Genomic DNA, 27,389 nt, shown 5'->3' with positions numbered 1-27,389 from the left:
AAGATATACAAATTTTTAAAATGATAGATGAGTAAAAAAAGATATAAGGACATAGTGGCAAATACTAATTTGTTATGGACCGGCCTTGGTCTTTTTTGCAAAGGTAACTTTGTGCACATTAAGTCACTTCTCACTTCTCATTCTTTATACTATGGAGCAAACCCACTAACACATGCACACGCATACACATCTTTGTGTTTATAACTGTGTGTTTTTGTGTTAATAAACTAATATTTAGATACTAATTGCAGACTTTTTTTTCACTTTTACTAATTGCTAATTGCAGACTTTATACAATACATACATCCCAAAAGTAATGCTAGGGGGTAAAGTATCCGACCATTTCAAATTGATTTTGCTCAGAGCCGTCAAAATCTGACTGGTTCTGATTACACACGTTCATATGTGTCTACATGATTATGTAAGAGTCTCAACTCAATTATCCTTCACAGAGCTAGTTATATCTGTGAATTAAAAACATATGAATAAGGTTCGTAAGTTCGTAAGTTATGTTATGTACGTGGAAAGTGGGCTAACTTTTGTTGTTTTATCTGTTAATGTTTTTTTTTGGCAGCAAACGAAAGTGGACCAAACTCAGAAGTCACAGTAATCATGATGATGCTCTCTTCTGCACCACGTTTTGTTGTTCCCTTTTTTTACTGTTTCTCTACCACGTTTCGAGTTATATACCTATCTTCTTTGTATCTTTAGTTATAGAAAATGACTGATCCTCTTTTATTGAAAATATCAGCTAGTGGCTCTTTTTGTCAACTAATCAGTTATAATATATCCGTTAAATTCGCCGCCTTAAACACAGCTTCTTCCTCACCTGTTCCGTTGCTCGGTGACAAGCTACCGTTGATCCCGCCAATTAAAGATTTAACCAAAAGATCAGTGGATTCTAAAGTTTGTAAATTGTAATCATGAACTAATCCATCTCCTCTTTCTCGGACCAAACCGTTCAAGACCAACATTCGCTGTGTTCTTGGGCTTCCGGACTATAAGTGTTCAGAGCACGTGCTTGGGCCTTGACAAAGTGGTGCAGATATCATTTGAATATCAAAGAACACTAGTTTGTTTGCTTACACCTAAAAAAGTATGACAAAGCAAAACAGCCCAGAGCGGCCACCATTAGATCTTTTAAACCTTATAATATCAGGGATAATATCAAATAACACCCACACCACAGAACATTGAACAAAGCATAACCACAAAAGTCACAGTTCACAAGTATCCAAAAAGAGCCATGTGAAAGGACTATAACAAAAGCAACACAAGAACGAGAAAACAAAATTCAAATAATAATATATATATTGAGAGTCCCATACGGAAGAGTTAATCTATAATCAAATTAAATCTCGATTCAATTCAATCTAACATCTCTTCTTCCATAGTAACAAAACGAAAATTTTCAAAAGCTTCAAAAGCAAAAATAAATAAAACACATAATGATGATAATCAAACAAAAAAAACAAAACAAAACAAAAGCTCTTTGTTTGATTTTAACCATGGGTATTCAAAGCTTCCCAAACCAAGTTCTTAACCACAGGATTAGCCTTATCTCTAGCTTGATAAGCCGCTTTCTTCAAAGTCCTAACGGTCAACTTATTCGCCTCCCACCACGACATGCTCCTATACGGAAGCTTATGCTTCTTGCAAAGCTCCTGAACCACGGGAGCCACTTTCCGTAGATTACACCTCGGCAGCCGAGGGAACAAATGGTGCTCCAGCTGAAACTGCAACCCACCGTAAAACCAATCCATATACGGTACGCACGTGATATCCAACGTCCCGGCCGCTTGCTTCTCGAACCAGTCGTGCCCCGTGGGCGGGCCCATGTAGACATCAGCAGCGAAATGGTTAAGCGTGAATTGTATATGCTGAAGAGCTGTTACGGTAAAGCTCGTAAACACGAATAAAAATCTCTCAGGCCAGGTCGGTAGACAATAAACCAAGAGTGGGAACCACGTCCAGAACACCAAGATCCCCGCGAAGTTGAGGACGCGATCCTCAACTTCGCGTCGGGAGAACAGCAAGAGGAACGTCTGCACAAAGAGGTTGATCCTCCCGAAGCACATGACAGGGTAGTAAGTGAAATGCTGGTAGCTAACCAATAGCCTCGCCACGGGATCGAACGTGAGCTTCCGATCGTAGAACCGTGACGTCATCGAGTTGAAGAACTTGGTGGAGACGGCGAAGACGGGGATGTGCTGGAGATCGGGATCGTAATCGAGGCTGTTGCACGCGAGGTGGTGAGCGTTGTGAGTCCACTTCCACCACGCGATCGAGATTCCGGTTAGGCAGTTACCGGCGACGAGCTGCGCGATTCTGTTATACTTCTTGTTCGACATGATGACGTAGTGCCCCGAGTCGTGGCCTATGTACGCGCTCTGGATCCAGAGGAGTCCGAGAAGCGCGGCGGCGATCTGGTGAGCGACGATCGAGTCGCACGCCAAAACACCGTAGAGGACGCCGGCGAACATGGCGGCGATGAAGGATAGCGTGTAGAGAGTGTTGTGTCCCTTGGATTCGAAGAGGCCGAGCTTGCGGAACTCCGTGGCCATGCGGCGGTAGTCGCGGGAGACCTCGGAGATTCGGTAGTCTCCGATGTGGTAGCCGGTGAAGAGGCCGTCGAGGCGGTGCCAGGCGGTTCCGGGGTGGAACGCGGTGAACGCGTCGGTTACGTCTTGGCCGACGAGGTTGAGGATGATCGTGTCGCCTCCGGGGTGGGATTTGACCCAATCGGAGACGTCGTAGACTTTGCCTTGGATCGCGATCCATAGATCTCCCGGTTTGTTGTGGCTGCGGAGATCGTCGTGAGTAATATACTTCTTCTTCTCCGTCTCCTCCGCCATTGAATCGGAATCGTTTATTGCTATTGCTGCGCTTGTTAGCTATCTCTTCTACTCCTCCTTATCTTTTATAATAATATGATTGGTTTGATATATTTTGAATTAAACGAATATCTCGGGACCGATATTACGTGGCTGAGAGTGCCCACGTCGGTCCTTCTCACGTTTTTAAAAAAGAAAAATCGGTTATTTTTGGTACGACTAAAAGTATATAAAACTTGTTTTGTTATGGTAAATTATTTAAAAAGTTAGTGCTGGCCCGCGTAGTCATGGAATGGCAAGACACACCACGTGTTATAGCCTTAGATATTTTCTTCTGCTATTGGTTGGTATCCGTCAATTTTCTACGCACTTCCCATAAAAGGTATTTATAGGATCACCAAAGGCAAAAGAAAAAAACGAAAAAAGTATTACTTTTTCCTCTGTTCCCAAAATTAATTAAGATCTTTTAGAGTTTATTCTTGTTCCACAAGAATAGATTTTCTATATTTTTTAAGATATTTTTATATACTTTTGAAAAACATTAATTATAAATATTTGAATTGATTAAATTTTATTGGTGAATAGTTATTGAAAAGTGTATTGAAAAATAGATTGTAAATTAAATTGTAAATATTTATTATATTATTAATAAACGTGAAAACTCTAAAAAATCTTACTATTTCGGAAACATAGAGTAAAACTTTTACTTAATCAATCATCTGTTACTGAAATGGTGATTTTTTAACTTTATTTTTGATGTTTTTAACATTACGCGCTGTCTTGCTTACATTAACTTTTTTGGTTCTAAAAGCACAATTTCATGATTTTGGCATATTCTACGATACCACTTTGTGTTAAAAAGTATATTTCTCAACGGAGATGCATTGTCCCTGTTGGCTAACTTCTCATCTATCTTCTAAAAATCGGACGTCTAGCCGGCTAGACAGCCGCCTAGTCGCTAGGCATCACTCATCCGTCTCGATTTATACCAAATCAGTCTAAAAAATCGGTTGTCCAATTTTTGTCCGCCTAGACCGCATAGATGACCGCCTAACCGCCTAGGCGGCCGCCTAATCTATTTTTTATTATTATTTATTGTTATTGTTATTTTTTAATAATATTTTAATCTATTTATTTGATTTAAAATTTGATAAATATAATTTATATTCATAATTTTGGTGAAATTACACTATATTAAGTTTATATATTTTATTAGTGTGTTTATACAATCCTAAACATGAAAATATATTAATGTTATATACAATTAAAGATTAACATGTTTTATAACATATTAAACAATCTAAAAGTTCTGTCCCGCATAATTTTCGTTTAGTCCCCGATTTTCTTTCTATGCGCTAGGCCCAGTCCGGCCGCCCGACTAGCGACTAGCGTGTTCTCGATTCTCGCCAAGACTTGGTCTCAAAGAGGCACTGCTGTTATATTCGAGATCTTTCTCTCTTCTATTGTTAGCTAGCGAAGATATTTTTTCTCTTCATTGAGATCTAAAATATATTGTATTTTACTGCAACCAAACAATTATTATCTTGTTTTCAAGTGCGTTGTTCTATCCAATGAAGGACAAACAACAACAAAAAAAAGTCAGATATCAATAATTAATTCCTATAATTATATTAAAATGTTATAAAATCAAATGTCAAATGGGAGGGAAAACTCCCCAGCTACTGCTAGTATATTAAATGAAGACTTTTGTAATATAAAGGAGACTGGGTATATTGGTAAGCCGTGGGCATTATTCACTTAAAAGCCACAAATATATATTAACGTTTTTAATTGGTACAAAATTCTTATAGATTTGTTTTTTGATTGGAAAAACTATATTTTGAATGCTCAGTCAAATGAAGTTAGACCAATGGGCCTATATGTGTCATAATAATAACAGGGAATACCAACGGGTTTAGGCTTATGGTTTATTTCATAGCGGGCTCTCAAAATAAAATGGCAACCATGTATATCGAGCATTAGCGTTAAAGCCCATTAGCAATGAGTAATAATTACTAAAAAGTGATTTGTTTTAAAACGTATCGACGAGTAATTAATTCCAAATCTGTCCTGGGAAAAAATAGATCGATTTGGCGCAAGAAGAATCCAATCCGATCTTCATCATTCGAGAGACGAAGATTTATAAAATAGAGAGAGAGAGAGAGGAGGAGGAATCTGTAAATTTATATAAGGCTGAGTAGGTGTGGAAGGAGATAGAGAGAGAGAGAGAGAAAGAGGGAGCTATGTGGAGTTCGATTGAGAATCTGAAGGAGAACTTGAACAAGATCGCGCTCGATGTGCATGACGACGACGAAGACGAAGAGGATCTCCACAGTTACGGTTCATCCAATGGCTTCGGCGATGTATCGGATTCCAATCGGAGGAATTCAAATGGTTTTAGGTCTTCCAGGTCCGTTTCGAGGTATCCGATCTCCAACGGAATCGAATCGCCTGCTCATCATGAGGTAATTAGGTCTTAAATTTTAGATAATAGATTTATTGATATCAGTGGAATGCTACTCGAAAATGTAGTTTGTGTGATGATAGGTTGCTTGGTTTGTGATTCGATTTGTGTGTTTTAGATTGAGAGGTATAAGGCAGAGATTAAGAAGCTTCAGGAGTCTGAAGCAGATATCAAAGCTTTATCAGTGAATTATGCAGCTCTGTTAAGAGAGAAAGAGGTAAAGATTCTCTTACCTTTATATATATATATATATATATATATATATTTTAAGCCTATCTCCTTACACCAAAATGCCAATTGATTACTTACAGGATCAGATTTCCAGATTGAACCAGGAGAATGGCTCTTTGAAACAAAATCTGAAAGAGGCTCGAACTGACGTCAATAATGCTCCCAAGGTAGAAACATGAGGTGTTTGTATTATCTATTCTATATAGATAATGCAACTACTCAGGAGCTATACTGTCTGAAATGAAATGTATTATTGCTTATATTCTCAGCGTTGTTTTAGTGGCGGGATTTAGTTGGAGACAAAAGCTTTTCTTTAGGTCGAACGTAAGATCAAAGATTTCAGGATTTTCTATTTAGAACGTTATGTCAACATTCTTAGCTTGTAGATTCTTTATTTGCTGATTTTGTTTAGTTATACCATATCATGCATGAAGGTTTAAAGCTATTTGATTTATTTGTAATCTTCTCCAGGGAAACAGCGTTCAGTCACCCACCCGGTTACAAAAATCTTTGTCTAATTTAAAGACTCGAAGCCATATGTCCAATGGAAAAGGGAAGGATATCGATTCACAGATAAATGAAAAGGTAACCCCATTGTTTAGTTTAAGATTCTTTATGGTCTTTAAACTGTTTGTTTTCTAGGATACATAATTACATACTAGAGAGTTTCTGAGCAAAGTTCCATTTTTTGGGGGTAGATCTTGAAAGACACCATTTTTAGTTGTATTGAAAGTACTTTTTTTTTATTGCACTTGGTAAAAACCCAATTCTAAGCGGTAATCTGGATGCCATTTTAGGACCTTGCAGATATGCTAGAAGATAGAACCAAATCACTGGCAGCTGTTCAAGCCAAAGAGCTTGCCAAAGAGCGTGAAAAATTAAGCGACCTCCAGCTTTCTCTACAAGGTATGTAATATTACTGGTATTTCGGTGCTTCTTTTTTTTATCTCCCTTATCTAGTATTCTCACTTACCCTACTTTCATCAGAGGAGCGAAAGCGGAGTGAATCTTTCAAGGAGGAACTCGAGTCGCTGAGGTTAGATAAGAACAAAGTAAGTCCTTGAATTAGGAAAGACTTACATTTTATGTATTCATTCAGGAGTCACCGTCTTTAGCTTACAATGTTGTTATTATCTGCAGACCTCCTTGGAGACTAGCAAAGTGCGTACTGAACTGGATGCAAAATTACTTGAAATCAAACAATTACAGATGAAGTTGAATGGTCACGAGAGCCACGATGTCGGAACTGCCAGGGAACGTTTAAAAGAAGCTAACAAAGCTCTGGAGAAGGAAAACAACGAGCTTAAGGTTTACTGTGTTCCATACTACCTCATTGTCATTCTATAACCTAATCTGACCTACTTTTTCCTCACTACGTAGTTGAAACGAAGTGGGCTAGAAGCTGCTTTGGAAGAAAGCAGGAGGCCAACCAGTAGCAGAGTCTTCCCAGACGCAACAGAGTCTCTGAATAGACATCCCATTAATTTGGAAAAGGTTTTAAACCGAATAAACTTTATTGTATACACATTCTGAATTGCTATTATATGTAGAGTAATTATTTATACTTCCTTACTTAAACTGTTCCATATATAACTAGGAGAAGCAAGAAAGCTTTCCTCGAAAAGAAGAACTGGAGAAGTCTTTGAAGAGGTTGGAAACAGATCTGAAGGAAACGAAACGAGAAAGGGATAAGGCACGGCAAGAACTAAACCGGCTCAAACAACACTTGCTAGAAAAGGTTGGGTAATGATTAACTACATAATCAATTATTGTGACATCATGACTCCATCTGTTATTACATGTTCTTATCTTTTTGATCATCGTTTACAAATTATCTCTGTTTTCTAGCAATTCATTCTCATAAACAATATTGTCTTGCTATTTTTATGAGAAACCAATGGGTTTATGTTTTCTTTGCCATAATATTACAGGAAACCGAAGAGTCTGAGAAAATGGATGAAGATAGCCAATTGATTGAAGAACTTCGCCAGACTAATGAATATCAAAGGTCTCAGATATCGCAGTTGGAGAGAACACTTAAGCAGGCAATGGCAAATCAAGAGGATAACAGGCTGAGCAATGACAATCAAAACCGAAAGTTAAAGGAAACGATTGATGACTTAAATTTAAAGCTTACAAACTGTTTGAGAACGATTGAGTCCAAAAATGTTGAACTTTTAAATCTTCAAACTGCTCTTGGCCAATATTATGCCGAAATCGAAGCTAAGGTTAGTACTTAGTATTAGATATTCAAAATCTTGCCTTTTTTCTTTCAGTTTATTGATGTGTTCTTGCCCATTATGTAGGAGCATTTTGAACGGGAGCTTATGGTGGCTAAAGACGAGATGATGAAGCTTAATGCTCGTTTGAAAGTAGGAATATAACTTAAATACTTTTCCTTTGTTAACTTTGATCTACCACTTCCGTGTTGATCTAATGCTATTTTGCTATTCTTGCTTAAGGATGCTGATGAGCGGTTAGAGTCATCGAATAAAGAAAAGGAAGACCTCACAGCCAAACTGGTGCAAGCCGAAAAGGTTGCAGCTGAATGGAAAAACAGAGTAAGCAAGGTTGAAGAAGACAACGCAAAAGTACGACGTGTTCTTGAGCAGAGCATGACGAGGCTAAATAGAATGTCAGTGGAGTCGGATAATCTCGTTGATAGGTACACCATTTATACAATCATTCAGATTTTTACGATTCTCCTATCATAGTTAGATGTCTTATGTCCAACAAACTTTTGCAGGCGTATCGTTATCAAATTACTGGTTACGTACTTCCAGAAGAATCATAGCAAAGAGGTGAACATTGAAATTTGTTTTCTTTTCTCGGGCCATTCACATTCAAACTCAGATGTTTCGTTGCTTCTGCGTAGGTATTGGACCTAATGGTCAGGATGTTGGGATTCTCAGAGGAAGATAAAGAGCGGATTGGAGTGGCACAACAAGGAGGAGGCGGTAAAGGTGTTGTTAGAGGCGTACTGGGCCTTCCCGGTCGATTTGTTGGCGGAATATTGGGTGGGAAGTCTGCAGGTTCACATGCTAATGTGGCGGCTTCTGATAACCAGGTAAAAACTCCTTCATCACTGATCCAACGTATGAGTACACAGAGCAAGTTTTTTCACGGAGAGATATTGTTCTTTTGGATTTTTGTATCTGCAGTCTTTTGCGGATTTATGGGTGGATTTCTTACTCAAAGACGCAGAAGAGCGAGAAAGAAGAGAAGCAGAAGAGGCAGCAGCAGCAACCAAAGCCAAACAAGATTCGGAGAAGACAAGACAAGACGCATCTTTGTCGTCTGAATCAGAATTCTCAACGGTGCCTCTCAGATCACCAGAGAGTAATCAACGGCTCTCGAGACTACTTCCGTAAGATTATAAAATAGAAGATACACATACTTTACATTGTGTTTGTAATTATGATCTCTCATACGGAGTTTGTTTGTTCCTTTTGTTCTTTTATTCCAATTTTTCTCTCAAGTAAAAGCTGTTTTTCTTTTGGTGATGTATGTATTGTTTGTTGGAAAATTTGAATGGAAACGAAAGAATAAAAGTGAGATCTCAATGTTACTTTAGTTATTACTACATTATTTGTTTTTGTTGGATAATGAAAGAAGCTTCTATTAGAAAGGTTTCGCAATGTTCTCCATTATTGATTTGGTGTTGCAACACTTACAGATGTATGCAAGAGTCGAGAAATTGAACCAATTGCACACAAGCGCCCCATAGAAAAATTGTTTTTGTTATCAAATGCATATAGACCCACCATTTCTGTGGTCCATATAGGCCCACTATGCATGCGACCAGTTTTTGGTATTTGGATAGCAAAAACTAAATTCTATAACACACTTCTGTTTTTTTTCTCTCTATTCTTTGGTTAAGAGAATGCCACTTTGTGCATATTGTTTCATATAGTTATTTTACCCTAAAATTTCAAAATAGTGTTTACTTAATAAGTTTGCCATATAAAACAAATTTCAGAATGTGTTAAGATAACATTAAAGTATTGTTGACAAATTGTATAGGCTTACATAGAAGTATACATATATGTATTCACCTAATTCCTTTTAATGTCAGAAATATTTCACACAAAACAAAATATTTTAATAAACAAAACGTTATAAGAAAACAAAAACATATCAAAACTGATTAAATATATGGTTGAAGTAAAATAATGTATAAATATTCAAAATGTTGCTACATATGATTTATAAAATTATTTAATTTATAATAAAACACTGGAGGGTTGCATTGAGCATGTCACTACCTAATGTTTAAGATCATATTTATTCACTGTTATTTATTTTTTTGAAAACATACTTTCAATTTTCTAAGATCTTTTGTTAAACTTAGATTAAGATGTATCTTTGATAAAATACATTAGAAGCTTCAAAAATATAAAATAATGAGTATGATAAACACACAAGAAGATGACCAGGTGCTGAGACAAATGATTTAGCGTGTTGTGGCTCCAACATAAGTCACATTTTGGTTTTTGCTGAGATCATTGGGTCCAGATGAGAACCGAGAACCCACATTTAGCTCGCCACTACTTGGACGACCATATAGAGTACTTTGGAGTAGAGCCAAATTACTTACTCACAATTTCCTAAGATTTTGCTAAACTTAGATAAAAATATACATATGTGAAATAATACAGTAGAAGCTTCAAAAATAAAAAAAACAAGAGTAAGATAAAAGTTGAGGAAAAAAAAACAATTTTCTATTTAAGTTTTAAATTTTGAAAAATATATATAAAAAGAATAAGTGGAAAACTTCTTACAAAGTGGGTAAATTTTCGCTGTTTGAGAATATGACAATTTCTTTGTCATTCTAATCAAACCATGATGAATTTTTTTTTTAAAAAAAAATGATAAATATGCACAATATTTGGTCAAATATAAACACTATGTAAATCAATATCATCAATTCACGGAAAAATTCAAGTCAAATATCTACTAAAAACAAACAAATCAACATATGGATCAGCCTAAAATTCAAATATGTGGAATGACTTATTCCACTAATTCCATAAACTTTTTCACTATTTGACTTAAATGGAATGAAATGCTCATTTCATCAATTGATCATCCTAAAAATATACAAAGAAAAACATTCATGAATATTCCTCTTACCACTTTGATTATGAATGAATAGAATAAAAAGTATTCAATTTTTAAACTAATTCCATTCATCTTATTCCATCTATTTTAGTTTCATTAATTTCATATTTCATAGTTACCATTTACAGCCTTTTGTATTCAGTTTGATACAAGAAAAACAATAAGTAAAGCAACTCAATAAATATTTTGAATGATATCATTCCAATAACAATAATAAACTTTTGAATACATGCAATCTCCCAACAAAAACTAAAACAAATGTAATATTAACTTCTCGTTCTTCTGCGATCAGCGGCGTACTGAGACAACGGGACAACTTCCGACAATGGAGTAGACTGTGGTGTTGACTGAGGGGTTGACTGCGGCGTCGGTAGTGGAGAGTTTCGACAAACGGGACAAGAACCATTGAGCTTAAGCCAAGCGTCAAGACAAGAGACATGGAAGTAGTGTTTACACTCGGGCATCATCCTTACCATCTCTTCTTCCATATACTCACATAAACAGATTGAACACGTCGTGTCACCGTCTCCGCCTTGAAGTTCATCATCACCTGAAGCTCTGTAACGGAATTTAGGGTAAGAGTTGATGATCGGTTGATCAAGTCCACCTACAACGACGTTACCAGAAGGAGCTGACTCAAGATCATCGCCTTCAGCTACAAACATGATTCTTGGGACGATTATGCTCCGGTTACCGAAAGAAGAGTCTAAGTTTGCGGCTGAGGTAGAGAAGCGGAGGCGGGAGGCGCGGCAACAGATGTAGGAAGAGAGGATGATGGTGGAGATGAGGACGAGGAAACCAAGAGCTATGGCTATGGAGTAGCCAAGGCCGAGGCTGGTTATGTAAGTAGGGATAGGGACTGGAGGTGGAGGAGGAGGAGGAGGAGGAGGAAAGAAGGTGGTTGTGGCGGTTGACATTTGATGGTGAAGAAAGAGGTTAGGGCCATGTGGCGAGAGAGAGGTGGAAAACAAGAGTGATGGAGAGGTGGGTGGGAAAATGCAGCTAACTGCATTGAATACAAAAGTTTGGCAAAATATTAAAAGCTTTGCATTTATTAGGGTTCTTGTTTATAGGTTTTGTGATATAGTGACTTCACTTTGTGGCCCAAGGAAGGTTTTTATCTTAGTTTGTGCAAGTGCTTCAGCAGTTGGACATTGACATCATGACGTGTGTGGGTGGTATTCGTTGTTTATCTGTTTTCAGCGAGTTCGTTATTATGTGATTGTTTTTGTTTCAGAATAGATGATATTTTCGCATATCTAACTAACTTTAACTTTATCAAAAACTGTGTTAGGCATAAGCATTCGGATCTTCGGGTCGGGTTCGGGTCGGGTCGAGTCTTGTCGGGTCCGGGTCATGGCAATTTAGACCTATATAGGTACCTATAATTTTTCGGGTCGGGTCTTGTCGGATCCGGGTCGGTTCGGGTCTATAATTTCAATACCCGTAAAATACCCAAAATTTTCGGGTATATTTCAGATCCGGGTCAGTTCAGGTATTTAGGACCCGAAATATCTGAACCGGACTCGAAAACTCTAAAAATACGTACCCGAAGAACCGTAAAAATATCCAAAATCAGATCCGGATTGGTTGTGTAGCCAATTATGTTTTTATTATTTTTGTTTATAATTAAATAAATTAGTTTTAAATTATATTTTAATGATTTTTTGTTTGGAAAAAAATAATTTATTAATATGTACGCAAATAACCAAAACTTCATTTATTACGAAACCGAAACTGAAAGAGTATTATTGTTTAGATAATTTTCGTTCTTCGAAGGAAATGCCAAATTGCAGATTACTAGAAACTTTCACGTGTGGAAAGTTCAAATAAGACGATACTAGATCCTGATATGAATTTTCAGTTTTTAATTATTTATTTTATTAAATGATGTATTTGTAAAATTCATTCATATTATATTCATTAAGTAAATATTTTTTTTTTGCATCTTAAACTATCTATTTTTTTACGAATGTGTGATATCATATAAAAAAATATAAAAAAATGAGTATACATAGTTAATTAGATAATTGTAAAAACATAAATGTTTTTTTTGTTTGCGTTATCATATAAATAATGATCCGCCGAGTTAACAAAAATCATGATTTTTTTTATGTGTAATTTTTTTTTTGACCATTTCCTTAAAACTATATTAAATTTTACATATTTTAATTAGAATATTTTTAATATCTTTACCTTTTTATTTGAAATGCAACTCAATATTTTTTTTAAAAATTATAACAAAATATTTAAAAAATATTTTTAGAATTTGTTTGAAAAATATGAAAATTACATTTTAAATTAAAATTATCCTAAAATATGATAAGTTTTGATGTAAACGAAAACTCAAATTATGTCAAAAATAATAAAAATATAAATAAAAACCATAAATTTAGCAAATGACAACTGAGTTATATTATACTAAAACTTTATTTCTAACAATTTAGCAAATGACAAATGAGTTATGAGCAAATAATACCATATAATTTTTAAAAACATAGCAATTCTTAAATATTTTTTGAATAAATAAATATTTTTTAATTTAATCAACTGAAAATAATATCCGTACAATTGTGTGAGTCAAATTCTAGTTTTATTGATGCATGTTATATATTAGTGCTGTATGTTTTAGGTAACATTTTAATGATGCACGTTTTTTAAAATCTCCATTATTAAAATTATGCACGTAAGGATAACTCATGAGTTTTTTTTGTTGATTAAATGATATTATGTTCAAATTTATTTAAGGATATTTCATTAAGGTAACTGAAAAAGACAAACAATAAAATATGAAGTTTAAATTCATTTAAGCATATTTCATTAATGTAACTGAAAAGTCAAGTAATAAATTAGGGAGTTTTATTCGTTTTAGGATATTTCATAAATGCAACTGAAAAAGACAAAAAAAAAAGGGAGTTTAATTAACGAAGTAAGAACATTTTCAAATGGGTACTTCTCTTTTAATAATATAGATATAGTGTGTTACTCAGAAGTTCATAACTCAGTACTTTTATATGTAGAGGGAGGGCCAATGACTATCTTAACTCTTAACCAAACATGGGGAATGAGAAGATTATTGTGTATGTACTTTGGGGATAAAAATCCAACGTAAAAATAAAAAGAACTCCGTTGCCGGGACTCGAACCCGGGTCTCTCGGGTGAGAGCCGAGTATCCTGACCAGCTAGACTACAACTGATTTTGATACATACTAAAAACATGATCTAATTGACTTAATATCTCTCTCTCTTTTGGTTGCTTATAGCTGAGAAGCTCTTCATGGACATGAACTGGAAAGTGATGATCCCAGTCTTCAAAGACTTTAACACAATTCACAAAGCAGTGACTACTCAAAAAAGATTGAAACAAAGATAATCAAAAGAGAGGCTTTTCCCATTGATCATTGTCAACAAAAGGAGAAAGGACTTGTGTTCCAAAATCACGAAGACCCGAATGCATATATCTGAGAAGCTGTTTCCATCACTAGCTTGAAGTTTACATACATATATCTTCATAGTACACCGCCGCAGCAACAGGCACCTATCAGATTAAAATCATGTAAAAACAGATTAAATTGTTTGATCATTTTAAAAAATGACGAAGACTCTGAAACAAACAGACCTTGTTACTTTTCAATGTAGCAAAATCATATAATAGAGGCCAAGAGATCTGTAGCAGCTTTGAATGGTTTCAAAACCCTTAGGAGTGAGGATGCCTCCTGGTGGAAGAGGTATCATCTGCTGTGCATGCTTTACCAATTGGTGGGATTCCTCCAGTTATCAGCACTCAAAGCTCATGTATGTCAAATGCACATAAGCCACCAAAACTCTGCAGAAACAACAATTCAATTACTACAACTTAATCAGAGTTAAAAAAAATAAAGCCTCGATCTTTTAACCACTTCTCTGTTAATCGATTTGAGATTGAGTCTCAGCTCTATAATCACATCACAGAAAGATAAAGCCTCCATCTTTTACCCACTTCCTCTGTTACATGCTCTGTTCCAGCCATGGACGTGATTCCTCTGATAAAGTCTCCGCCAACGATAGAATCTGATTACACGAGATGGTGATGTTGATCGATGAGGAGTAGATAGAGCGAGAGAGTACGAAAGCTTTCAACTTTGGAAGAATCGGAGCGCGTGAGTCGCCAACATACTCTGTTTCGCTTACTCTGTTTTTTTTTTTTTCTCTTTTGTAAAGTCTTTAAATTTAAAATTAAAATTCCAAACATCATTTTCATCGAAAATGGCTTCTTCACTCGTCAGGAGCATCTCTCGTTCCCTTAGAACCGTAACCGCCGCCCGGTTAATGAGCAACGTACCGGAGAATACCGTATACGGAGGACCCAAACCGCAAAATCCGAACCAGAGAGTGACTCTGACTCAGCTGATGCAGAAACATAAGACACGCGAGGCGATAACCGTCGTCACCGCTTACGACTACCCTTCCGCCGTTCACGTCGATACAGCCGGAATCGATGTCTGCCTCGTCGGAGACTCAGCTTCAATGGTTGTCCATGGCCACGACACCACTCTTCCCATCTCCTTAGACGAGATGCTCGTTCACTGCCGCGCCGTTGCTCGTGGTGCCAAAAGGCCGCTTCTTGTCGGTGATTTGCCCTTTGGTTCATACGAGTCCAGCACCATTCAGGTGTGAAACAGCACCGAGTTGTGTTTTGTTTTTGGTCCTTTTGAGATTTAAGTTTTGGTTTGAATGGTGGCTAGGCGGTTGATAGTGCAGTTAGAGTGTTGAAAGAAGGAGGCATGGATGCTATTAAGCTTGAAGGAGGGTCGCCGTCACGGATCACTGCTGCTAGATCCATTGTGGAAGCAGGGATTGCGGTTATGGGACATGTTGGTTTGACTCCTCAAGCTATTAGCGTTCTTGGTGGGTTCAGGCCACAAGGGAGGAACATAGCTAGTGCTGTTAAGGTCTGAAACTAAAGACTTTGTGGTGCCTGTGTTCGCTTGCTTTTAAAAGATTGTTTTCTTTCTTGTTTAGGTTGTGGAAACTGCAATGGCTTTACAAGAAGCTGGATGCTTTTCGGTTGTTTTAGAATGTGTTCCACCTCCTGTGTCTGCTGCTGCAACCTCTGCTCTTCATATTCCCACCATTGGCATTGGAGCTGGCCCTTTCTGCAGTGGACAGGTTCAGTTTTTACATTTTTTTGAGGTTTGATTAAATAGTAAAGTCAGCATAAAAAGAGTGAGTTGTCTACTACTATATGATTTAGATGTGTCATGTTTTTGTTGTGGCTTCAGGTTTTAGTCTACCATGACCTTCTGGGAATGATGCAGCATCCACATCATGCTAAGGTCAAATCCTGAACCAATCAACCATCATCATGCTTTTGTCTTTAATGTTATGACAGTTTCCTTTCATTTCAGGTTACTCCAAAGTTTTGCAAGCAGTACGCTCAAGTAGGAGAAGTGATCAACAAAGCACTCTTGGAATATAAGGAAGAAGTATCCAAACACTCGTTTCCAGGTCCTTCTCACAGCCCTTACAAGATCTCCTCAAACGACCTTGACGGATTCTTAAGCGAGTTACAGAAACTGGGGTTAGATGAGGCTGCTTCTGCTGCGGCAGCATCAGCTGAGAAGATGGAGTCTTCAGCTTCACTCTCTTCTCAGTGATAAAGCTGCAGAAACTCTCTTCATCATGAGTAGACCAGACATGGTTTGAAGAAATAAAAGTCCTATATAATAAGGGTTGATAGGAGTTTTTCCGGACAAAAATTTGATGTGATCCATAAGAGTTATTTCAGAGTTGTTCAGTTCAGGGTACTCTTTAGCAAAACGAAGTGATAGTTTTATGAATAAAATAAAAATTTGTCCTCATTGTGTGATATTATAATGATTTATCTTAGTTTACAAATAGTTAAAAGAAATTTATTGGGCATCGTTAAAGCCCATTACAATCACGGGTGATAATGTTTTCCAGGCTTTTGAAGGAAAGAGGAGATTATTGGGTTGGTTTCGAGGTTTAGCCGTCAAGTCTATGCAAAAATGCTCGTACAAACGTAGCTTGGAAGGTCTTGAGTGATATGATGAAAAAACAAAGCCTTATTCTTAGGAAGGAATACATAGATTAGTAGAATGAATAATACCATTCTAGATGGATGAGATGGAAATTTGGCCTGATGTAGTGATCTAAGGATTCTTCTTAACACCACTAGTTTGGCCATTTGTGGTGATAATTGTGACTTAATTTTTTTTTAAAAGTTATCTTGTATATATAATTATTGAAAAAATTACACAAAATAATAAAATACATTAACATAGTCATACTATAATATGTTATTCACATTGAATCTCACCAACTTACCCATATAGTTTGAGTGATATTCCGCATAAAAGTGATTTTCTTTTTGTCAACCGCATAAAACAAATTACAATCGTCTCAAACTAACAATATATTCAGTGACCGGACATTATGGTGTTGAGTTGATTATTTCAAGAATGATTCCAAGATTAGCTTTGATGCATGTTTTTGGAAAACAACATATATTTTAGTATTGCAATAAATATATATTTCAGGTACATGATAACATTTAAAACTTTAGCTTTCAAAAGTTATGAAATTTAAATGATTGTATTTAAATCTTCCTAAAAAAAATTAGATGGCAAAATCATATATATGTGATGTTCTTGTACTATATTTTTCAATAGTGACTACTAATTTTTTCCTATTTTTTTGTATATTTTTAGCTTCAAACTCAAATACTTTGATTTCAACTTGTCCAGTGCTTATATTTTACTTATGTTTTTTTGGGAACTGAGGAAGCAGTTTTTGTACAAACAGAGTTTCAAAATAGCATGAAAATGAAATAATATCTATAATACCAAATCATTGTAGAACCAAAATGATTTACAATTTTGTTTTGGCATTGAATTTCAATAAACATTGTTTAAACAATTGGTCAAAATAAAGCATATATCTTATGGAGCAAATCAGATCACTATAGAAATTCCAATAAGTCATCTCACAAAATCTGATGATTTAATTAAGTTGAATTAAAAATATGCATAAATACTTTATATAACTTCTCTGATCAAGAAAAAAATAGTATGTGAATGGTTTTAGTTTGTTATAATTTATCTTCTATCTTGAATAGTCAGCAATGTTTTTATTAAGTTACAAAACATGTATTATCCATTGATGTATTTGTTTAATTTTAATATATGCTATTATCTGCGAAGTGATTTTTCGCATTTGAACTCTCACGTTAAAAGTTAAAAGTTAGAGCGATCAAAGTCAATGATACCCTTAATGAATATTTAGATTTGATGATATATAATTTAAAGAACTAATAAATAATCTTTATCAAAATTATGTTTGACATCAATATTATTATATAATAATGATAGATAAACGTTTTCATCGTCTAATATCTAAACCATTATCTGAATGGTTAAAAATTATGTTTCCATCGTCTAATCTACTAAACCATTATACGACTGATTAAAAAATATTATTATTAATCATACTAATATGTTTATATTAAATTATAAATGCAAAGATATTTTCTGATTTAGAAAAGAATAATACATCTATCTGTACTATTATTTGAGAAGTGAATTTGTTGATTTGTCATGTAGTCCATAATTTTAAGTAATTTTGCTTATTTGCTATGTTTTTATTAGGTATTAGCTAAATAGTTGATTTATTATTAGTTTTTAGCTGAGTCACTAATTTATTAATTTAAAAATATTCTTAATGAATCTTATATATAATTAAAATGAATTTCATTTTAATAATATTAAAATTATATGTTATATTAAATATTTAGTTAGTTTTTTTTATTTGTCACATGCTTATTAGGTTTCAAATTTTTAGCTAGGTTATTGATTTATTATTAGTTTCTAACTCGTTATTAGTTTCTAAATAATTCACTAATTTGAGTAGTGAATTTGTTGATTTGTCATATTATCCATAATTTTAATTAATTTTACTTATTTATCATGTTTTATTAGGTTTTACCTAAATCATTGATTTATTATTAGTTTTTATCAGAGTTACTAATTTATTAATTAAAAATACCCTTAATGAATTTATATATAATTAAAAAGGAATTTCATTTTAATAGTATTAAATTTATATGTTATATTTAATATTTAGTTAGTTTTTTTATTTGTCAAATTCTTATTAGGTTTTAGACTTTTAACTAGGTTATTGATTTATTATTAGTTTCTAACTGATTCACTAATTAATTAATTCAAAAATACTCTTAATTAATTTTATATATAATCAAAAATGAATTTTATTTTAATAATATTATTTTTTTAAGATTGTATTAAATATTAAGAATTGATTATAAAATAATATAATAAAATTATCAAATATATATATATATAAAACAAATTTAAAATTAAGGTACAAAAAATTATAATTAAATATTAGTCAAACAAAAACATTTATATAAAGATATTTTCTAAACTATTTCTAGGACATGAGTGTTTTGAGAAATTTAACACAATAATAAGTATAATATTTTGATGAAAAATATTTGACATATATATATATTTTGGTGTTCGATTTAACTATTTGAAAACATAAATAATAACTTATTATGCTGGTTTTAGATTAATAAAATATAAACTAATAAGTATTCATAAGAAGATTATGTCCGCATAACCAAGTGGTGGTAGCCTAATGGCTATTTCTTGGGGTTTGCTGTGTACCCACATCAGTCTTGGGTTTGATTCCTCTGGGAACTAAATTATCTTCACTTGACCAGTCTGAGCTTGAGTTTCGGTCCAAGTGGTTTACATGGTGGATCGTAACAGATGATCGGTTCACCCTCTGGCATTAGTCGGAAGGTATTCCAAACTCGGATCAGACAGTGTAGTAGACAGTCCACTCTATAGCACTAAGTGCGTTCCTTCCGATGCCGACCGGATAGGTCAATAGGGTTTATCAAAGAAAAAAAAAGATTATGCCTGTATAACGAACAAAACATCTAGTTAGTAAATATTAGTAACAATTTTAAACCCGTATTACGGGCAACACGTAACAAAAAAAACCGGAAGAAATCCTTTTTTTTTGTTTCGTAATTTCGTAATTTTATAGTTTTGAAATGTTAATAAACAAATTAAAACTAAGTCCATTTAAACAGGCTGTTTGAAGGCCATTTAGGAGTTCTAGGCCGAAAATTAGTTGTATAGCTCAATAATATTTGACTGAGACCCGCACGTGTTTCAAATTGAGTGGAGACTGACGAATCTAAAAGCAGACAATTTGACTCCCGTTTTTTCATCAAACGAGTGGAAGAAGTCAAAGCTGCCATTTGTTCAACGATTTGGCTATGTATATTTTAATCTCTAATAAATAAAAGACTATTTGAATTAAGATAGTATTTGCCAAACTAGGTGCCTAGACTCATCGACCCTACGATATCCCATTAAACTTTTATTAAATGTACTCTATTGTACACCCACTCGGCCCTTGGAAATAATCTATTAAATAGTAACTTTTTGACCGTATCATATAGTTTATCAACAGTTTTTAATATTTATCAACATTTGATTGAAAAATTATTGTAAGTAGTCTTACTGCAACTTATCATACGTACGTGACCAGTTATTATGTTTTAAGGAACTAATAATATTCATTCATAAACCAAAGAAAATGGTGATATTTGTCCCAGCAATGTCAAATTAAGACGGAAGTATTTTCCGTAAGACTATTAAAACATGAAAATTCAATTCCAAGGTTAGAAAGGAATATTTACACCTTTGCATTTTCTATGATGACTTGACTTTTCCATCTCCGACCACCCTCAACAGAGGTGTTGAAACTTGTTATCAACAGTTGAAACCCTTGCAACGGAGACGTTGATAAATTAAGTTAATCTTTGTGGTTTCAATATCTGTTACAAAATTTCAACAGTTGAATAAAAAAATTTGTGGGCCAACGCTGCCACATGTTGCGTTGTGATTGGACTGATTGGCTATACAGATTGCTTTTGATTTTTATTATCATCCAATAATTCAAACGTATTTTTTATATAATAAAACCTTTTTAATAATAAAAATTATATTAAAATTCAAGATTTTTCTTATATATAAATAGAGACACTTTCATTTCATTTGGATACAGAAAAAATGTCATTTTTCCTTATAATCAACTATTTTAGTTTCTTAAACTTTTTTTTGTTAATAAAACTTTTATTAATATTGATTTTGGTATTATTTAAAAATAAGCTTAGTATAATAATTTTAAATAAATATTATTAAAATTTATTTTATTTTAGTTTTTAAATTAATTATTAATATGTAATTGGTATGTTTTAAAAAACAAAAATATGAATTAAAAGTTGTGAAGTAGGATGTTGAATTTTTTAAAACAAAACAATTGTAAAAGTTTAGAATGAAGTGGGTGTTGAATAAATGACAGTGGAAGAAAAATAAGATGATGTGGAATGTTAAAAAGGGAAAATGAAGGTGTTGAAAATAAAGAGGGTGTTGAAACTATTGTACATGGTCTTAAAAACCATTTTGTGTCTTATAGATGAACACGTAATTTAAGCATGTTGTACCAATTTGTAAGCCAATTGAACCGAATTAAAATTAGACAGTGTGAAGAATCAGGTCAGTAAGTTCTTAACAAAATCGTAAATAAAGGGGCATTTTGTGTCTTATAGATGAATACGTAATTTAAGCATGTTGTACCAATTTGTAAGCCAATTGAACCGAATTAAAATTAGACAGTGTGAAGAATCAGGTCAGTAAGTTCTTAACAAAATCGTAAATAAAGGGGTTACACTTGTATTTATATTTTCATGCATAAGACATGGATTTACATAGTTACGTTGGAGATTTCAATATTATTCGTTTCACGGTTTTCATTTATAATATTGTAAATTGTGGCAGGGCAGGAAACAACAGTATGGAACTTTTTAATTTGACATCCTGAGACTTGGATCCGTAACAATAACAATAATAGCAAATATCAAAATAATAAGATATAAAAGGAGAACAAGGATTGATTCGCTTGTTAACTCTTTGACAACTCCATTTTCGTATATTCTTTATATATGCTAACGATAACACAAAGTCAGAAACTAAATATATATTTCCGTAAACATGAATGGGTTAAGCTTATAATATGGAAACACTATCCACCTATCTTTGTTGGTTTGTTCTACCATTCATAGAAAGTAGGAAAACTATAATGAATGTAACCTTCGGACATAATTTAGGATAAAGTATGTTAGATGAATGAATCCAACACCATACATATACATACTACACCTACATTTATGATCAAACAAAGTTTAAACCAAACAGATAAACTCTCCAACCGAGCATACAGAAATATTCAATAGCTAAATTTATTAGAAAAAGTTGACAACCATGGTTATTTCAGATTTTACAATAATTAATCTTTATATTTTGAATCCCTATGGTATTCTGCATGCGTCGTCAAATAACGTTTGAATTTACGTTCCCATGCACCAAGATTATATGACAAATAAACAAACATATCGCAAAGAGCAAATACAAAACTCTACGAAACAATTGTAATTCATATACAAACTCATAATGCAACAAACTTATCTATTTGTAATACGGATTTTAATTTGATCCGATCGTTGGTAATGTGTAAGACTAACATAATCTGTAACTATCCTAAACTCTTAATAAGAATTAATCACATACATTTACTAAGGAAGAAATACTATAAGTTCTAAAGAAGTAAAGTAAAAGATCAAAAGTTGGTGTAACATCAAAAACATTTATGATTTAATCTAACAATCAAATATTTTGTAGACGACAGCTATACCACACTGATATTGGAAAGTATACAAAAGGAAATTTATTACACGTGCGTGTACGTATTCTTTTACTCTAGAATTACACTCTTAAGAAAACGAGTTTTAATTCATTTTCAGTCACTCGACTTGATACAACGTGTCCATGTATGTAGTTTTAGACTTTTTGATCTCCGACCAATTCAATTTAAGGCAAAGATTAATCTAGATAGAAGTTTTACTTTAAATGATACAAATCTTATAAGCCGTCCAAAAAGATTTTCATTCTCTCTAATTCCTTAGTGGGCTGCTGCCAGCCTGCCACATGTCGATACCTTTTTACATTTTTGTTCACATTTTAGTTGTTTGTTACTATATGCTAATGCTATTATCAACATAATGACTGACCTTGAATGTACGTACTCTCGGAACAACACCCCCAACGACCAACCCATTACAGAAGTTTTCCTTCCATTACATCATTGTTCTTCCTCCTAATATTAAATGATGATAAACAAATTTTAAAATTAATTGCACGTGACTAGACCATGATCACGTCTCTTTCGACACGCAAAAATAATATGATTTGACCAAGTATAACATAATGTTCTAACTGGAAAAGATGGTTAACTGACTCTTTTGGAATATGATTGTAAAATCCTTAATATTCTATAGTTCTGCGTCTTAAAAAGTGAATTTGCTACTAGAAAAATAAGGAACCATGTGGTTACAGAGCCAATTTTTTTCAATAGATGATTAAGGTGAATTTACAAGAAACTATATATCAAATAACATTATATTCTTTAAATCATTCGGATGTTAGCTTCAAAAATGTGATTAAAAAGTAAAAGGTAAAACACCAAGTCAAAGTAAACATCTCCCCCGAATCTCTACCAACGTGGGTGTAATAATATACTACTTAGTAAGACTTGAACTTGTTTATTTGTGACTACGACGGTTGAATTGTTAAAGCACTCTCAAAAATATATAAAAATCTCCAAAACATTCTACAAATTCGGTAAACATTCAAGTATTTTCATAGGCTAAAATGTTTTAAATTTTAAAATGTTGTTTCTTGCACAGATTATTATTATTGTCATTTCAAAAATTATTTCTACGACTAAATTTTCAAACATTAGTTTTATGCTATTTTATAAATGTCTCAATTTTTTAACTATATTACATATAAATTTTATTTACAAAGACACATTACTTTTCAAGTATTATACAATCCTTTTTTGGTATAGATCTTTTTTAATTTTTTTTAGGTTTGACTCTGTGGAACATATATTGCCCCCACAAAATAATACTTTTATAGAGACAGAAGATTTCAAATACATTTAAAAAAAAACTTAAATCAAATAAATTTTCTCAAAATGGAAACACGTTTCTTTCTTGTTCTCTCAAGATCACATTACAAATACTCATCACAGGCTCCATTCATGTTCACAAGCAAACCAACTCAACAACTTCACACAACCACACACATTGTTCTATTGACACACAAACATACACTAAGTTACTCGATCAGAAAAAAATGTCTCTGGACAAGAACCTGTTGTCAAAACTAGCTGTCGGTGACAAGCACGGTGAAGATTCGCCGTACTTTGACGGCTGGAAAGCTTATGATAACAACCCTTTTCATCCTCAGCGTAATCCACAAGGTGTTATTCAAATGGGTCTCGCCGAAAATCAAGTTTGTTTTCTTCAATCCTAATATGTTTTTTTCTTCTTATTATTTTTCTTTGTCTTCTAATATGTTTTTTAAATTATGATATTTGTTATCAGCTTTGTTCTGACTTGATCAAGGAATGGATAAAGGCAAATCCACATGCATCTATTTGCACGGCGGAGGGTGTTGACGGTTTCTCCGACATAGCTGTGTTTCAAGATTATCACGGTCTCAAACAATTTAGACAGGTATTTATTTCATTTAATATTAGTAGTCATGTTTAAAATTTATTAATTCTTCGTCGCAGGAACATTGGATGTGCTAAATTAACCAACATAGTTAATTTGAACCATTCTGATCATTTAGTAGTGTATCTTGCATGGGAGTATTGGCTAAAAGCCTAAAACTAATATTTTGTTGTAAATAACTTTAAAGGCAATAGCGGCGTTTATGGAGAGAGCGAGAGGAGGAAGGGTGAGGTTTGAGGAAGAGAGGGTGGTAATGAGCGGCGGAGCCACCGGAGCAAACGAGACGCTCATGTTCTGTCTTGCTGATCGCGGCGACGCTTTTCTCGTCCCTACTCCTTATTATGCCGCGTAAGTATTTTACTAATTATTTTGTCTCTAAATAAATATTATTTTATTAATTTAGGGTTAAAGAATATGAATATGAACATGAATACATGATTTTTATACTGTATTTACATAAAAATTAGGATTTTTGTCCGCACATGCGGGCATAGTTATTTAATAAATATATTATTAGTTTAAAGATAAAAAAATAAAACATTAAATTTATACTATTTTATGAATCTTTCAATTTCCTAATTTTTATTGTTTTAAAAACATTATTTTTGGATAACAATACTAATATCTTGTAAATATGTTGTTATCTTGAACAAAATTTTATTATATTAATTGATAAACAATGATATAATTAAATAAAAAAATATAGAATTGTTAATATAAAGTGATGTTATTAAACCAAATTCTAGGAATTAGCATAACCTCCAAAATTTCAAAATAAATCAAAAGCACAAAAATGTTAAACCAAACTCAGCTTTACATATTATATTAGTCAAAGTAAATAAGAATATTTATATATGTATAATTATATTGTGAAATACATCCTATAATAATTGAATAAACACTTAAAAAGACCAACTATGTTGACAAACAAAACATTAATATGTAATGTATATTTGAAGAAATTTTAATTTAAACAAAGTTATAATTCTTTAAAACTCTTGAAAAATTAAAAGTAAATAAAGTAAATTTTAAATTTTCATAAATATAAGGTACTTGTTTTAAAAAAAAAATTGAAAATATTATTTTTTGAAAGTTATTCTTGCAACTGGATGATAAAACTAAATATTTAGTAAAAATAAAAACAAAGAAATATTAAATTTTCAACTTAAACAACAAATACAAGTTATTATTGCAACTGTAGGAATAAAAATGAAAATATCATGAAAATCACGTTAACAGACAAATATAAATCAAATTTATTGTTATTGTTTATATATATTTTTTTAGTAATTTAATACTAAAATAAAATTAATTATTTTTAAAAATATGCCGTGACATATTATGGTTACAAACAAATATAAATCAATTTTTGTTATTTTGTATAAAACTATTTATAATATTTTAGTATAATGATAAATCTAATTATGATATGTGTATATATAATACTAATTATAAAAATAAATAAATAAGAAATAAAGATGTAGATAAACACAAAATAAATACATGGAATTATCTTCTTCTTTTTTCAAAAACGTTTTCCATTTATTTTTGAGATATTTTTATAATATTAGTTTGTAATCAGTTAAATAATGAATTATACAATTTATTTATTGGATATTAAAACTTTAATTAGTCAAATTAAAATTAAAATTGTTTAATGACTAAGCCTAAAATCATGGAAAACATGACAAATAAGCAAATTCATCGCAATGGAGTTTTAGAAAAAATATTAATTGTTGTAAATATAACTCATGTGATTGATTCAATACTTTGGTAAGCAAGGAAACCTCATCCACACAACTTCCAACAATTTGTGCATTGACTATTCTCAAAAGTCAACCATTAATTAACAGTTTGTTGACTTACTCTTGAGTACTAATCAATGGGTTTATTATTCAAACATCTCAGATTTGATAGAGACCTAAGTTGGAGAACTGGCGTAAGAATCATTCCTGTGGAGTGTAACAGCTCAAACAACTTCCAAGTCACAAAACAAGCCCTAGAATCAGCATATCTTAACGCCCAAGAAACCGGCATCAAGATCAAAGGCTTGATCCTCGCAAACCCATCAAACCCTCTTGGAACAAGTCTCGATCGTGAAACTCTTCAAACCCTTATGGACTTCATCAACGACAAGCAAATCCACTTAGTCTGCGATGAAATCTACGCAGCCACGGTTTTTGCTGAGCCGAGATTCATCAGTGTGGCAGAGATGATCCAAGAGATGGATCATGTGAACCGCGACCTGATCCATATCGTTTACAGTCTCTCAAAGGACATGGGTCTTCCTGGTTTCCGAGTTGGTGTGGTTTACTCTTACAACGACGCTGTTGTGACGTGTGCACGGAGAATGTCGAGTTTCGGATTGGTTTCATCTCAGACACAGAGCTTTTTAGCAGCTATGTTGTCTGATCAGATCTTTGTAGATAACTTCCTTAAAGAGGTTTCGAAGAGAGTAGCGAAGAGACACTTGATCTTCACGGAAGGGCTTAAAGAGATGGGTGTTTCTTGCTTGACAAGTAACGCGGGTTTATTCGTCTTGATGGATTTGAGGCAGATGCTTAAAGACCAAACCTTTGAATCTGAAATGTCTCTTTGGAGAATAATCATTAATAAGGTCAAGATCAATATCTCTCCTGGCTCGTCGTTCCACTGCTCAGAGCCAGGTTGGTTCCGAGTCTGCTTTGCTAATATGGATGAAGACACACTCCAAACTGCACTACAGAGAATGAAACACTTTGTGCTCAGACACAGAGAGAACAAGAAACGAAAGAGTTTTCAAGAGAATCTTAAGCTGAGTTTCTCTTCCATGACGTACGATGAACATGTTAGGACACCGACGCTGATGTCTCCGCATTCACCATTGGTCCGAACTTAAAAACGGTCTATTTCATTATATATACTTTAACAGATTGTCTATAGACACTTAAATGTAGAGGAAAAATACATAATCATATAGATTTCACTTTTGTTTACTAGTTTTGTGGATTTTATAACCAGTTCCAAACATTACTATAATACATACTTCCTGCTTTGAGTTCTTTGGTTGCGTCACCATATAAAA

General features: G+C 33.4%; 5 protein-coding genes, 1 long non-coding RNA gene and 1 other non-coding gene across 8 annotated transcripts; 3 read left to right on the top strand and 4 right to left on the bottom strand.

Moving 5' to 3' along the window:
• Positions 1–1,284: 1,284 nt before the first annotated feature.
• Positions 1,285–2,986, bottom strand: LOC106312648 (delta(8)-fatty-acid desaturase 1). The gene has a single exon (XM_013750245.1). It carries the CDS (start codon positions 2,853–2,855, stop codon positions 1,503–1,505), a length of 1,353 nt encoding a protein of 450 aa, XP_013605699.1. The 5' UTR covers positions 2,856–2,986; the 3' UTR covers positions 1,285–1,502.
• Positions 2,987–4,882: 1,896 nt separating this feature from the next.
• On the top strand, positions 4,883–9,109 carry LOC106312679 (golgin candidate 3-like). The gene is made up of 15 exons (XM_013750285.1): positions 4,883–5,299; positions 5,417–5,515; positions 5,610–5,696; positions 6,001–6,114; positions 6,327–6,435; positions 6,517–6,581; positions 6,670–6,837; positions 6,910–7,023; positions 7,127–7,267; positions 7,461–7,757; positions 7,836–7,901; positions 7,992–8,194; positions 8,276–8,330; positions 8,405–8,596; positions 8,691–9,109. The coding sequence occupies exons 1-15, from the start codon at positions 5,078–5,080 to the stop codon at positions 8,898–8,900; spliced, it is 2,142 nt and encodes a 713-aa protein (XP_013605739.1). The 5' UTR covers positions 4,883–5,077; the 3' UTR covers positions 8,901–9,109.
• A 1,706-nt stretch (positions 9,110–10,815) lies between these two features.
• On the bottom strand, positions 10,816–11,737 carry LOC106309772 (RING-H2 finger protein ATL68). The gene has a single exon (XM_013746903.1). It carries the CDS (start codon positions 11,565–11,567, stop codon positions 10,917–10,919), a length of 651 nt encoding a protein of 216 aa, XP_013602357.1. The 5' UTR covers positions 11,568–11,737; the 3' UTR covers positions 10,816–10,916.
• Positions 11,738–13,713: 1,976 nt separating this feature from the next.
• LOC106311412 lies at positions 13,714–14,632 on the bottom strand. Its single transcript, XR_001264012.1, has 3 exons — positions 14,547–14,632; positions 14,270–14,476; positions 13,714–14,188 (listed from the first exon to the last, which is right to left on the bottom strand). It is a non-coding gene; the product is annotated as an uncharacterized LOC106311412 (long non-coding RNA).
• On the bottom strand, positions 13,775–13,847 carry TRNAE-CUC. Its single transcript has one exon. It is a non-coding gene; the product is annotated as a tRNA-Glu (tRNA).
• LOC106311411 (3-methyl-2-oxobutanoate hydroxymethyltransferase 2, mitochondrial-like) lies at positions 14,524–16,450 on the top strand. 2 transcript variants are annotated; one of them, XM_013748600.1, is made up of 6 exons: positions 14,524–14,789; positions 14,916–15,300; positions 15,375–15,581; positions 15,652–15,798; positions 15,912–15,965; positions 16,038–16,450. In XM_013748600.1, the coding sequence occupies exons 2-6, from the start codon at positions 14,959–14,961 to the stop codon at positions 16,284–16,286; spliced, it is 999 nt and encodes a 332-aa protein (XP_013604054.1). In that variant the 5' UTR covers positions 14,524–14,789; positions 14,916–14,958; the 3' UTR covers positions 16,287–16,450. The 2 variants fall into 2 exon arrangements, with proteins under 2 accessions (XP_013604054.1, XP_013604052.1); XM_013748598.1 differs by lacking the exon at positions 14,524–14,789 and having other exon boundaries at positions 14,896–15,300.
• Positions 16,451–23,874: 7,424 nt separating this feature from the next.
• LOC106310923 (1-aminocyclopropane-1-carboxylate synthase-like protein 1) lies at positions 23,875–27,258 on the top strand. Its single transcript, XM_013748149.1, has 4 exons — positions 23,875–24,101; positions 24,194–24,325; positions 24,513–24,673; positions 26,234–27,258. Exons 1-4 carry the CDS (start codon positions 23,943–23,945, stop codon positions 27,201–27,203), a joined length of 1,422 nt encoding a protein of 473 aa, XP_013603603.1. The 5' UTR covers positions 23,875–23,942; the 3' UTR covers positions 27,204–27,258.
• Positions 27,259–27,389: the final 131 nt, after the last annotated feature.

Source organism: Brassica oleracea, chromosome C8 (assembly GCF_000695525.1).
Source record: "Brassica oleracea var. oleracea cultivar TO1000 chromosome C8, BOL, whole genome shotgun sequence".
In the NCBI taxonomy this organism is placed as follows: Eukaryota; Viridiplantae; Streptophyta; class Magnoliopsida; order Brassicales; family Brassicaceae; genus Brassica; species Brassica oleracea.
Note: the sequence above shows the minus strand (reverse complement) of the source record. Positions and strands in the feature narration are given on the sequence as shown.